The 12,500-nt window shown below is 44.6% G+C and overlaps 1 protein-coding gene across 1 annotated transcript in view; it reads left to right on the forward strand.

Moving 5' to 3' along the window:
• The first annotated feature begins 1,842 nt into the window (after positions 1 to 1,842).
• Positions 1,843 to 12,500, forward strand: part of rgl2 (ral guanine nucleotide dissociation stimulator-like 2) — a 41,565-nt gene continuing 30,907 nt past the window's right edge. The window contains exons 1-2 of the mRNA XM_008281175.1: positions 1,843 to 2,114; positions 4,430 to 4,596. Of these exons, the coding sequence (XP_008279397.1) occupies positions 4,438 to 4,596 (159 nt within the window). The 5' untranslated portion in view covers positions 1,843 to 2,114; positions 4,430 to 4,437. The remainder of the gene's footprint in view (positions 2,115 to 4,429; positions 4,597 to 12,500) is intronic.

The raw sequence follows: 12,500 nt of genomic DNA on the forward strand, positions 1-12,500 counted from the left end.
AGTCATAGAGTTTAAAGGCAACGCTAGCAGATACTGAGGAGATGGATGGAAACTTCTGACTCTGAAGAACGTAATAAAATAAAATAAAATCTCTCGTGGTGTACTTCCTGGATGACAGCCATGCCTGCACAATGATAAAATAAGTGATCAATGAAACCATTATTGACAGCCTGCTGTTGCCCCGTTTGTATGTTTGACAGTAATCCATTCAGATTTTTCACTGATGAACATATGATCCCTCACGGTGGGGCTGCAGATGGACATTTGGTCTCACACTTTAGAGCTGTAGAGATAAAGAGGGATGAGATTTTTTTTAAAGACTATTTAAAGCTAAATTAGAGTTAAAGGACCAATCTGTTGACTTTACACTGGAGAGAGAGGCTGCATCATAAAGTGAGGACTGAGCAGATGAAATAAATGTTATTAAGCTGATTCATGGTAAATGTGGATCCAGCATTTGTGGACACTGCTTACATTTCTTTAACATATCTCTGGATGGATGGATGGATGGATGGATGGATGGATGGATGGATAGATAGATAGATAGATAGATAGATAGATAGATAGATAGATAGATAGATAGATAGATAGATAGATAGATAGATAGATAGATAGACAGATAGATAGATAGATAGATAGATAGATAGATAGATAGATAGATAGATAGATAGATAGATAGACAGATAGATAGATAGATGGATAGATGGATGGATGGATTTGGTTCATTTTTGTGGGTTGTAATCACTGCGTCAGGCGAAGTGTGAAAATCAGGTTCATTACTTCTGCATTGTGCGTCTGATGTCCACATTTCTTCAGAACGTTCTGCTGCAACTCAACTTCCATTTTATTTCTGTAGAATTAAGAAAATGAAAGAACTAAATCATGTTCTGTGTTCTGGCAATGTGAATACTTCAGCTGGAAAAAGTGGACACTCCAAGTTGACTGTCCTCCAAATCAAACTGCAGCAATGCTCATTTGAGAGTGATTAGAAGATTCAGGCACATCTACCTTAACTCAGTGGGATTAATATGAACTTTATGGGGATAAAGTCAATTCAGTTGTGTGTTAACTGTTGAAACAATTCACTGCAGGGCTCTTTTTTGAGCATCAATCTTTTTCAGTTAGAAAACGTCTAATGAAATGATACTCAACCAACAACCCAGTCAGAGGAATCAGTTCACCCTCTACCATCCAAGGTATTAGTTATCAGGCTGAAGCTGTTGAGACAGAGGAGGGACTTCAGCTCAAGGTGACTAAAATGATCAAGACAATTTCATGAAGTCACCTCAACATCAATTTAGTTTTAAATGTAGAAATTTGAGTGAGTTTAAATTGCACACAATGCTGAGAAGAGACCAGTTCAACCATTATCACGTCAAGCCAACCCATCAACAAAAAATGATGTGTGCAACTTAAGGTTTATCTAATCCAGCAAATTAGATTTATTTCTAAATTCTTGCAGTCATGCATTTAATAAAGCGGCAGAAGCGGCTGATTACAGCAGCATGACGGAGATTAGGCCGTGTTCAGAGGCAGGATTAGTGTAAATGAGGGGAATGGGTTACAGAAACACAGCGTGCGTGAGGCGTGCGCGTCAGCCGGCTGTGCGTAAACGCGTTGGTGCGCGCTCCGAGCGTCTCCCCGCTGCTCCGTGAAGTGACATTTCCCCGGTGGAGCTGCGCGACGCCGGCGGAGCGCGGTGCAATATCCTCACACTGTGAAGCACCCCGGGGAGACGGAGCTGTTGCCAAAGCGCTGAGTGCACAACATACAGGAACTGCGACGGTGGAGAGAGAGAGGAGGAGGGAGGAGAGGAGGAGGGAGGAGAGGAGGGAGGAGAGGGAGGGAGTTTGCAGCGACACCAAAGTGCGCTATCAGCTGCCGAAGGCTGGACGGACGAGCAGTGTGGGACTCTGATAGAGAGGGGGACGACAGAGAGGGTGGAGGGGGCGAGGCGGAGGACTCCCTCGACGTTTTGTCGGCGGTGACGGCGGTACAGATGGGCGCGACTCTGCTCAGCTGAGCCGGACACTGATCCAGCAGCAGCGGCCGCCACATCCAGAGCTGAGCGCAGCTGGACAGCCCGCATCCTGCGAATGACACTCGGCTATCAAGTAAGTTCAGATTCCAGCTTCCTTCATCTGTCTGCGCGTTCGGTAACGTTTGGTCCGTGAAATGCTTCGGCCTCCGTGTCACTCAGTGAGTCACAGGAGGAAGCAGTTGTCATCATCTGTCGCTCTTGTGTGTTTTGATGGGAGTGTCGGCAAACTTTTACAGCCTTCATGCTGTCAGCCTTCATCCTGCAGCCTGCACGGTGGCAGCCTGTAGGGCTGCTATGGCTGCAGCACCACCCCATGGCTGCATTCACTGAGCAGAAAGGAGCATTATGGGGTGTGACTTAACTGTAGCCTAGTTACAGCTTTATGTGTGTGTACACCTCAGTCATATGTGGGCTGTTTGCTCTGGTCAGTGAATAGCAGCCTTTCAGACCTCTGCAGAGCCGCTGGTGGAGGCTGCTCTGTTAAAGCCTTGTGTTCCCTGCAGGCCTGCTCCTCTCCTCTCCTCTCTCTCTCATGCACACTGCAAACTTGTTTTCTTGAGCAAGAATATAATGAGCTGAATCACAAACCTACAGCCAGCATAAAGGATTATGTAAGAGAAAGTAGCAGCTGCATGAAAGTTGGGCAGCAGAGGATTTCACTCCAGCTGCTGTTCCTTCTCCTCCAGAGCAGACGGTGGGGTCTCCTCCCTGCTCGGAGGTCATCCTCCCCTGAGTGAACGTGTCGGCAGACTCAGTCAGGAGGATTTTCTGCCGCCTCACAGCCATTCTGCTCCTCACAAGAAAATCACAGAAGGAGCTGCAGCACGCGGCGTTTATCGGCACATCGAGCACCTCCTGCACCAGCCAGTGCTTTAAGACGAGTTCCTTTCAGATGCTTCAGGTTTGCTTCACTGCCTGAGAGAGTGTAGATGACATTTCCATAGAGCTCCAATCAGCCCCTCCATCTCTCTCCCTCCTACACCTCTCTTCCTGAAACAGTGTTTACTTGATGTCTATCTTCATGGCAGTCCAAATACCAGAGAGGGGAAAGGGAAATGGAAGGAGGGGTCACCATGCAAATCCAGTGCTGCTGTGGCGCGCCGTGCATGTGTTAAACAAATCAACAAGCCTCCGGGTTCACAACAACCACAGTGGTTTAAACGTTGCTGTAATGTTCTGATTGTCAAAGTAAAGCTTTTTGTTCAGTGTTGATCTTCATCAGGTTCATTCAGTGAGTCACAAACATTAACGAGGCTTTACAACACAGAGCTGCAGGTGTGAGTTCATTCACTGATTAGTCGGTTAACACAAGATTAATCTGTGACTTTTCGGTCACTTGTGAACTGTTAAAGTCATTTTATATGTAGAATATCTTTTCAACAGTCAATCCAACCATTTTATTTGTGGAATATTTTCGGTTAAATGACATTTAATGACATAACTCTGAAGCCTTTTCCCTCCTTTTCATGTTCTAGACCAACTAATGAATCAAGAAAATACTTTGCAAATTAGTTAATGGTGAAGATCCTCAGTAGCTGCAGCCCGAATACAACGGTCAGCATGTATTTTAATACAGTTTTCTGTAATGTCCCCGTTGTGTCGTTGTTTAGACGATAAAAAGCATCACAACAGAGCAGCACAGGTGGACAGAGCAAAAAAACCTGAAGACTAAAGTAAGCTGAAGCCAAAAGAATGAAAAGTTTGACTACAAGTTTAAAAAAAAGCTTCTTAAGTCTGAACACTTCCTGGTTTCTTTCCTCCTCTGTGACAGGAAACTGAATGTCTGTAAGTTGTGGACGAAACAAGACATTTAAGGACGTCATCTGTTTCTTTGCTCGTTTTCTAACATTTTATAGATTAAACTGCTGATCAGCTAGTTGAGGAAATGTTCTACAGATGAATCCACGGTGAGAAGAGCCGTTAGCTGCAGCGTTGGTGTCCAACAGGCCCGAGTCTGATCTCTGGACATTACAGAACAGAAAGCTGGAGCAGGTGTGTCTGGGGGTTAGTTTCAGGTCTGTGGTGCTTAGAAAGCCAACTGCTGCTTCTCCGTGTTACCTTATGGCCCCGAAGGACATGAGCAGATCTTCCCCAGATGACCGGAGAGGTCTGTGTTTTATTCTCCAGCTGTGAAACTGGGAACTTGACTCCTGGACACACAGAACGCCGGTGCAGAGTTCTGGTGCTGATCGACTTTTCTGGTCCAAGAAAAGACTCCAGCAGCTCAGTTTGAAATCAGAATGCTTTACTAGTAGCTTCAGATGCTGTTTGTGTTTTCGTGAGTCTTAATGAACATGTTAGCTCTTATTTTAGCTCAATAAACAGACCAGATCGTTACCTAAAGACCACTAAACGTGTCTTTTCTGATGTTCTTCGTGTCTGTGCCAGTCGGCGCCATGCTGCCCCGAAACCTGCGAACAGGTGGCTGTGACCTGCCGGGGGTGGAGTCTAGCGAAGTGCCTCTCATTGGCTACCGACCTTTACCACCTGACAGGGGGACCCCGAGCAACCAATCAGGGAGGAGGGCCATCGGCGATGAAGTGGACGCTCCACAGGTGAGTGTGTTTTGGTCTTACCTCCCAGAAACACGTCCATCACGCAGCAGAAGTTCTGGTAGAGCAGAGCCAGACCACGTCACGCTGTCTGGGGTTCAGGATGTTTGAGTATCGACAGCCTCCCACTTTACTGGGTTTCCTGATGTTTGCACAATAAAGTAATGTGACGGAGCCGGGAGAGGATCAGGAGAAGTTTTCATTTTGCCGTAGCTCCCCTGGTCGTCACCGCTAACAGCGTTCAGAGCAGCGTCCCATGAAACCGGCGGCGCCGCGCTCAGCTACCAGCTTCTTGAATAAACAGCAGATGCGGTCGGCTGGTTTTCAGAAAAGCCTGAGGGAATAAAGTCAGAGTGATTCAAAGTGAAGGCAGAGATGAAGATGGTCTGTGTGTGTGTGTGTGTGTGTTTGTTGTTTTTCACCATGGCGATGCAAACGCTGCTGTTTTCCATAAACGTCATAAATTCACCAAGTTACGTGAAAATGACACGAATAAAGGTTCACAGGCCCGATTACACATTAAATTACTATTATTATTATTATTAGTAGTAGTAGAAGTAGTAGAAGTATCCCTCATGTTGTTTATTAATACTCTGAGCATCATAATCAGCCATGTGTTTAGTTTTACGTCAAATATCAGGTGTTGATGGATTATTGGCTGATTATTGAATCTGATCATCAGAGTTTTCTGATGATTTGCTTTTCTTTCTTTTTTCTTTTTTTAAAATCCATTCTAGATCAAAATAAATTTAGTTAAAAATGTGCTGCTTTGGCTTCGATGCTGCCCCGTTATCCTTCTGTAGACGTCACTCGAGCGATGTCCTGATTGGTTGTTCGTCATGATGAATAGCCAGTAAACGATAACGGATAAATGTTGAAAACTTGTCCTATGATTTAACATATGTGAAAAACAAACAAACAAACAAACAAAAGAGGCATTTCAATGAAGCTTCGTGTTGCGTTATTCTAAATTTTGACAACGTAATCTTAATATTTACTACAGATTATATGGGTTCAAAATGTCAATAATCAATCTCCTTGATTATTAGCGATCAGTGTCGACCCTGAAAAACCCACATCGGTCGGTTTCTAACATATAGACACATACATATGGAATAAAAGGCCTTAACGATGTAGTTTTACAACATACCTGTTCATCTACTTCAGTATTTGAAGCCTGATCAGCATTAATGTTGTAACAGCTCTGGGGCAGGTAAAGGTGATCCATCAGTCAGTCCAGCGCCGTGATCCAAACTCAAATCCTATCAAATATGTTAAACGTAGTTCAGGCAGTGTGGCTGGAGGATGAGTCCTGCTGACTGTGACATTTCCCTCAGTGCCACTATGAGGGCTTCACTCGTGTTTCCTTGTGAAACACATCAACAGTGGCTGGAACCGGCTGTGTACACATTCATATTCCATACAGGAGGATTACAGTAACCTGGGTGAACTACTAACGTTTCCTCTGGTGCAAACAGGGTCACAGTTTGTGTCTAGCACCTGATTCTATGACCATAAACACCTGACGACACACCGCCCTTCAGCCGGAGCGTACCTGTGATTTAGGGCTAATTAGGAAGCGTGAGCTAGCTGGTGGACATGATTCTGTGTGTTACCGTGTTTGCAGTGGCTTTGTGAGGTTCTTAGCGTGTTTGCATTAGCAAATAATGTGATGGCAGATCCTCAGGTGGTTGTTCACTGAAGTGTCTTTGTGCTGAACCCAGTTCACCAGAACTCTTTCAACCAGCTCAGATGTTCTTTTTGTTTTTTTAAAGCGAGGTATTTTAAAGTTACTTCCTCTGGGTTCTTCTACAGGAAGGTGTGTTGTTGTGTGGAGTAAACTGATCAGCATGTAGGTCAGCGCTGATACGCTCTGTAGTACGGGCTGAAGCTGAACTAACGTGAGGAAGTTACGCCGTTAATGGCGCAGGTGAGTTTCCCACGAACTTTCCCCTCTGTTAATGTTTACCGGCTCGATGACAGAGACGCTGGTTGGGCCTCAACAGAAGCCTGGTTACAAAGTTCTACACACAGTCTGATGTCGTTTTACTGCCCAGATTACAGGATTACTGTCTTCAAAGCGACAAAGCGTCTCCACTGTGGCATAGCGATCCACTGACCAGCTCTCCAGCCTCAACCACACACCACCTGCACGTGGCTCTTTGCTTTTACTTCACAGCGAGTCTCGAGAAACACTCTGCAGCTAAAAAAGGCGTCGCACCGACTCTCTGCACCACTGATCAGACTTCCTCTGTGCTCTCATGTCGGCTGCTGGACCTGGCAGTAAATAATGTATGTGGCGGTTTGGCCGGTCGATGCAGCGTACACCTGCTCTCCCCATAAACAGGATCTGGTATCACAGCTGTCTCCAAGGACGGCCTGTCAAGTGGAATCCAATACGGCCTCTTGCTCATTCTTTAATGAGGCAAACTGTCTGTGTGTGTTTCAGTCAGGATGCATGAAGTGACAACGTGGAGCCAACAATGAAGCTTTAAGGTGGAATAAAGTGTTTCTAGCTTTAGCTTCGCTGATTAGCACGGACAGCAGATGCTGATCATGTGCTTTGCGTTGGTGAGTCTTTGATGTTGTACTTCGGCGGCTCCCAGAGGGAAAAACAAAATGTAGATTTCAAACATTTCAAATGCAGGGAAAAGGACTGGACAGGCAAGAAACGGGGGAACCCATCTGTTAGGATGGCGTCGGCACGACTAAATCAGAATCCTCCGACAGGTCAGAGTGCGTGAGTTTGATGCCTTTCCTTAGCATGACGTAGAAACCGCAGTGAGCTGAAAATGATTTACTATTTTTAAAAATGGAACGAGGCGGCTTCTTTTTTTGTGTTGTCATTCTCAAACACGGGAAGTGTTTGGTGTCTGACGGAGTGATGGCATTCAATCGATCAGATCACTTTTACAGACATCAGAGTGACGCAGCAGGACCCTGAACACGTGCAACACTCATCAAATGTGTGACAGTGAACAGAACATGTCGTAATATTTAATGTATAAATATGCACCAATACACAAAAGATCTAAATCTGCTAATAAACAGTGACTCAGTATGTGTCAGAGATTAAGAAAAGTACAAAGTGTGACTCGTTATCAGATCCTGACTGATCCTGTCTCCATGTTGGGGATCATTTACAATCATAAATAATTAATGAAGCAGCGCTCTCGCTTTGGAGACGCTCATGTGGATGTCTGAGGCTGCAGGTATTTAATAAACTCAGAGGAAAAACTCCTACAAACAGCTGGAAGCAACAAGCTCCACTGCATGCTTCATCAAAACCTGTAGTAATATGCGTGTTATTAATCTGTTAATGAATTTGTCTTTGCTGACATTTCAGTTTGATAAGATGTGAAATCGTAGAGGACAGCGAATGAGAAAGCTGGTTCGTGTGTCTTTGGTGCCGTGGATCAATACTGGATCAATATTAAATCACCACAAATCACTTTGCACAACTTGAAGTGTGCAGCTTGAGTGTGATTATCTGTTTAAACAGAAGACAGTAACCTCCTCTGGTCCACTGGAAGGCAGCAGCTGATCCCTACATGGTTAGAAGTTCAGGTCTGGGCTGAATCTCTTCATGTTCTGCTGCCAAACCTCCTGCACTTGTTGTGTAGCTGCAACTATGACAGGCACAAGTTTTGAGCTGCATACGGATGTTCATGCAAACTGTCCCGGCCTGAAGATGCAGATGATGACATGAACGCCATGCAGCCCTCCAGCGGGCTGTCATGGAGCCGTTGCGTAACACGTATCACTAAAGTATTCGTCATACTTTGAGACAACATCTTGGGGAAGGAAGCTTTCGTTCTGTTGCAGCATGACGGTCCATCTGTGCCCCACGTTTGACCCGACATCAGAGGCCGACCTCCCCAAATGGAAGCACATCTCTACAGCCGGTTTCCTAAATGTGGTGGGAACTGTTCCCTGGAGAGTCGAGGCTGGTGCAGCAGCTCAGTCGTACTAAAGGCTCGACAACGTGGAAGGTCTGCGTGTCCACATACTTTTGGCCGTGTTGCTCTCTGGACGTTGTCGCTGGTGTCACTCACTAAACCGGCTCTTGGGCAAAGTTTGCACATAAAAAGTCAACTGTTCCCAACAAACTAACATCACAGCCGGGTGATGTTTAACAGCGTAATCGTGACCGACGGGGGGACGGGACTTTGGCTTTGATGCCACAGAGGTTCAGTTGAAAGAGGGCTGATAACGGGCACCAGGGGACGTACAGATGAAAGCGTGAGAAGAGGAGCAGAGAGAAAGATAGGAAGGAAGGGGTCCACTCAAAAAAACAATGGTTATCTTTAAATAAAGCTTCAGAAGACGTATTTACGACCCCCCGTTTGGAGGAGCGACTTGTGCGGGATTGAAAATAAGGCCGTCGGGGGTGTGTGTGTTTGTTCAAAGGCAAAGCTTTGTGGCACAGCGGAAGCACGACGACGTGGATGTATTTAAGGAATGGTTGTTGTTTGAGATCGGGGGGTGAAACCGGAGCGCCGGCTTCCTGCCCGGTGCTTTTCCAGCTCCGTCCCGTAGCTGACGTCGGTGTTCGGGAGGAGAAGTTGACGCAGCTTTAACTTGTGATGGAAGGAGAGGGGAAGAAAAATAGCTTCGCAACACGACAGCATGTCCTGCTTCCTGTGTTTGTCTCCACTTATTATGTGCTTCCTGCATGCAGCCGGGGGCGGGGGGCGGGTAGGGGGGCAACAAGAGAAAGGAGAGCTTAGGGCACAAAGAGAAGATCTCATCTCGCAAAGAACATAAACAGAGGCTGACATTTGGTAACAACAATGGATCACTTGGGAAAAATCAACACTGGTTTGGACAAAACTTCTTCACAGAGATTCATGAGCAGCAGCTTCACAGCCTTTTTTCTTTTCATTAGGAATCAGTTCATGCCACCCACCACCATCATCAGGATCCTGATCCAGCAGCTAAACTCAAAATTACACACTCCTATTGAAAAGTTCCTCCCACAGAAGAGGCTGGGTTCTCTGACCCAGATTCAGGCTGCTGCTCCACTGGATGTACTTTTATCTCTCAACAGCATCTCAGTGCATTTGGAAGAAGACAACAGAGCGAAGGCCAGTTTTCTTTGTGTGTGTGATAAAGAGCCACTGAGCTCAGTGATCAGCCACAACTTTAAATCACTTGCCCTCCTTTATAAGCACCGCTGGGCCTCGGGGGCATATTACACTATCTTGTGCATAAACATGCTATATTTAAAGCCTCGTTATTCGCCGATCTTTTCATCTCGTTGAGACTCGTTATGGCCGAGCTGCCGTTGGTTATCCTGCTAACTGCCTGCATGTGCATCCACAGCACATACGACTCCTGTTTTCTGCACTGCTGTCAGTGGTAGCAGAAGAAACAGAAACAGCTTCACTCAGCTTCTACTGGTGCTGTTAGCATCTGCCTGCTAATGAAGCTACGTTATCTCCCTTCAACAGCTGCTCAGAGGGTTTGGTTTTAATTCCATTTGTGTTCGAGTTCTGTTAAAGGACGCGTCTGCAAACGTAAATATTGGACCACAGCAGACCGATTTAGGTTTTTCTGATTATTGGTGTTATTTTTAAACATATTTTTGATCAAATAAATCAATATTTAAATGTGCTGCGTTGGCTCTGATGCTCTCTATCCGCCGTCATCCTGCAGTTTAAAGGTTTTCTTTTAGTTTAACACATAAAATATAAATAAGAAAAGACATTTTAGCTAAGTTTTGTGTTGTAGTCTGTGGAGTTTGGGTATTTGATTACAGGAATTTTTATTTTTTTTTACTGCAAATGCATATTAATTCCAGATAAACCAAATCAAAAGAAGGATATTGGTCGACTCCTGTTTAACATAAGAACATCCATCATTTTCATCAGATGGAGTCTACGTTTTATTTTTTAATGTATTCTGGATTGTGTCAGTGAGTTTCAGGACGTCACAGTTTCCATTACAAACTACAGACTTTAAAGTTAGTCACAGAGAGTTTTCATTAGAGAGAAGCTTTAACAAGTCGAGTCACGCGGAGCCTCATCACAGACCTGCAAACGAGTCCGTTTTAATTCAGGCTAAGTCCAGTTTACTGGGTTCTGTTTGGCTTTTAGAGGAAGAACGAAGGTCTTCAGCAGACTGGTGAAGCGCTGCTGTCTGGGAGGACTTTCATTAGCATTTTTTAGCACTTTTTAAAAATGTTTTCGTACTTATGCGTCAGTGACAAACTCACAAAGAATCCTAAACAAGCTGAGCTTCTGTCGGCGTTGTTTCACTGGATGGTTTCTCCTGAGCTCGTCTTCCAGCTTCATCTGTAGCATTTTGAGGAGTGTTTAGTGGTTTTATTGTGTTTTGTACATTTTATGTACAGGAAACATTTAGTGTTTTCATTTTAGTATCTTTGGTTTTTGAACTTTGAGGGGTTTTTATGTTTTTTCCCAGATTGTGAGCCAAGTGTCACAAATAATAAAACATGACTGAACTGGACAGGCAGCTGTTTTCAGCCCAAACGCGTCCATAAACTGGTATATTACCAACTTATAGACAGGCAGACCATGGGGCTAGCTAGTGAACGTAGTTGTAGAGTTTTGCAGCCAATGAGACACTTTTTTTAGGCCAAAACCAGAGCGAAAAGAAGACGAAGAAACTTAGAGTGAAGCATGATGCTGAAAATAACGTTGGTCTAAAGGGTCCCGCAGTACGTCTTTATAAAATGAAACTATAACAGTCCCAAGCTGCGTCTCCATGATGCACTTTTATGTGCATTTTCAAGTATTGCATTTGAAAAAGTTGATGAAAATGGAAATATTTAAAGAAACATCCTCAATTTTGCAAAACAAAAGAGGAGGAAGTTTCAATTTAAAGAAAAAATAGAAAATTAAAGCACACTATGAGAGATGGAGAACACATTTTTTTCAAAGAAGTTCCGAAGTAGTGAACATTTAACTCTCATGACCGTTCGTTTTGGCTTCTTTCATATTTTCCTGAAACATGGCCGACACCAGCTGACATGAAAAAGAAAAATTAAAACATTTCTCTCCATTTTTCTTTCATACATGGACAAAGTTTTACTTGTTCAACAGAAGTTAGTTTCCATCTTCTTCTACTCTGTTTATTACAGCCACGCAGCCTCCAGCGCCACCTTCAGACAACAACGTGGACTTGATTTGCTCTAAACTGGTCAATGGAAACGAGTCTAATTTGCATTTTGGTTCCATTATTTTGAAATGTTTGCTCCAAATTTGGTTGATAGTAACACGGAAACAGCTCCAGGACCTTTCCAGTGTAGAGAAATGAGAGGTTTTCAGTGACTTCTGAAAAGATTTCAGCCAAACTGAGAACCGAGAGAAAAACATCAGCAGTTTCCTTTAATTTACTAAAGCACATGAGACATTTTTGTTTATCAGATGGTCACAAATGAGAGCGAAATGCATGGACTGATGTCAGATCGGACTCACTGCCTTCACTAATCATGCTCTCTGTGGTGCATGAAGGCCTGAATGTGTTCAAACACCCACAAAAGGCCCGACAGCTGATTCTGCTCTAATGAATGGCCCGTGTGCTAGCTCACATGCTAATCAGCTAACTGGCTGTGAAAGGCCTCCACCGCCTGAACATGACTTCACTCTGCGATGCCCTTAAACAAACGCAGCGTGCTTCCTGGTTTAGCGTCCGTGTGAACATTCACCAGCGCCGGTTATCAGGCTGCAGGTCAGGACTCTGAACACAAACAGGCCGCCTGTAGCTGTTTCATAAGGAGGCTAATTTCTGTTTTGCTTTGTGTGGATTAAACCGGATACTCAGTCGAACTGGTTTATCTGCATGGGAAGGTCATCTACGGAGGGAACGGGAGCAGGAGAACAGACTGAAGAGAGGGGGCATTGTTCTGGAAATAGCTCCAGGCCTTTGTCTGTCAGTGTGTG

The sequence above is a fragment of the Stegastes partitus genome, unplaced genomic scaffold (assembly GCF_000690725.1).
Source record: "Stegastes partitus isolate 25-593 unplaced genomic scaffold, Stegastes_partitus-1.0.2 Scaffold225, whole genome shotgun sequence".
Classification (NCBI taxonomy): Eukaryota; Metazoa; Chordata; class Actinopteri; family Pomacentridae; genus Stegastes; species Stegastes partitus.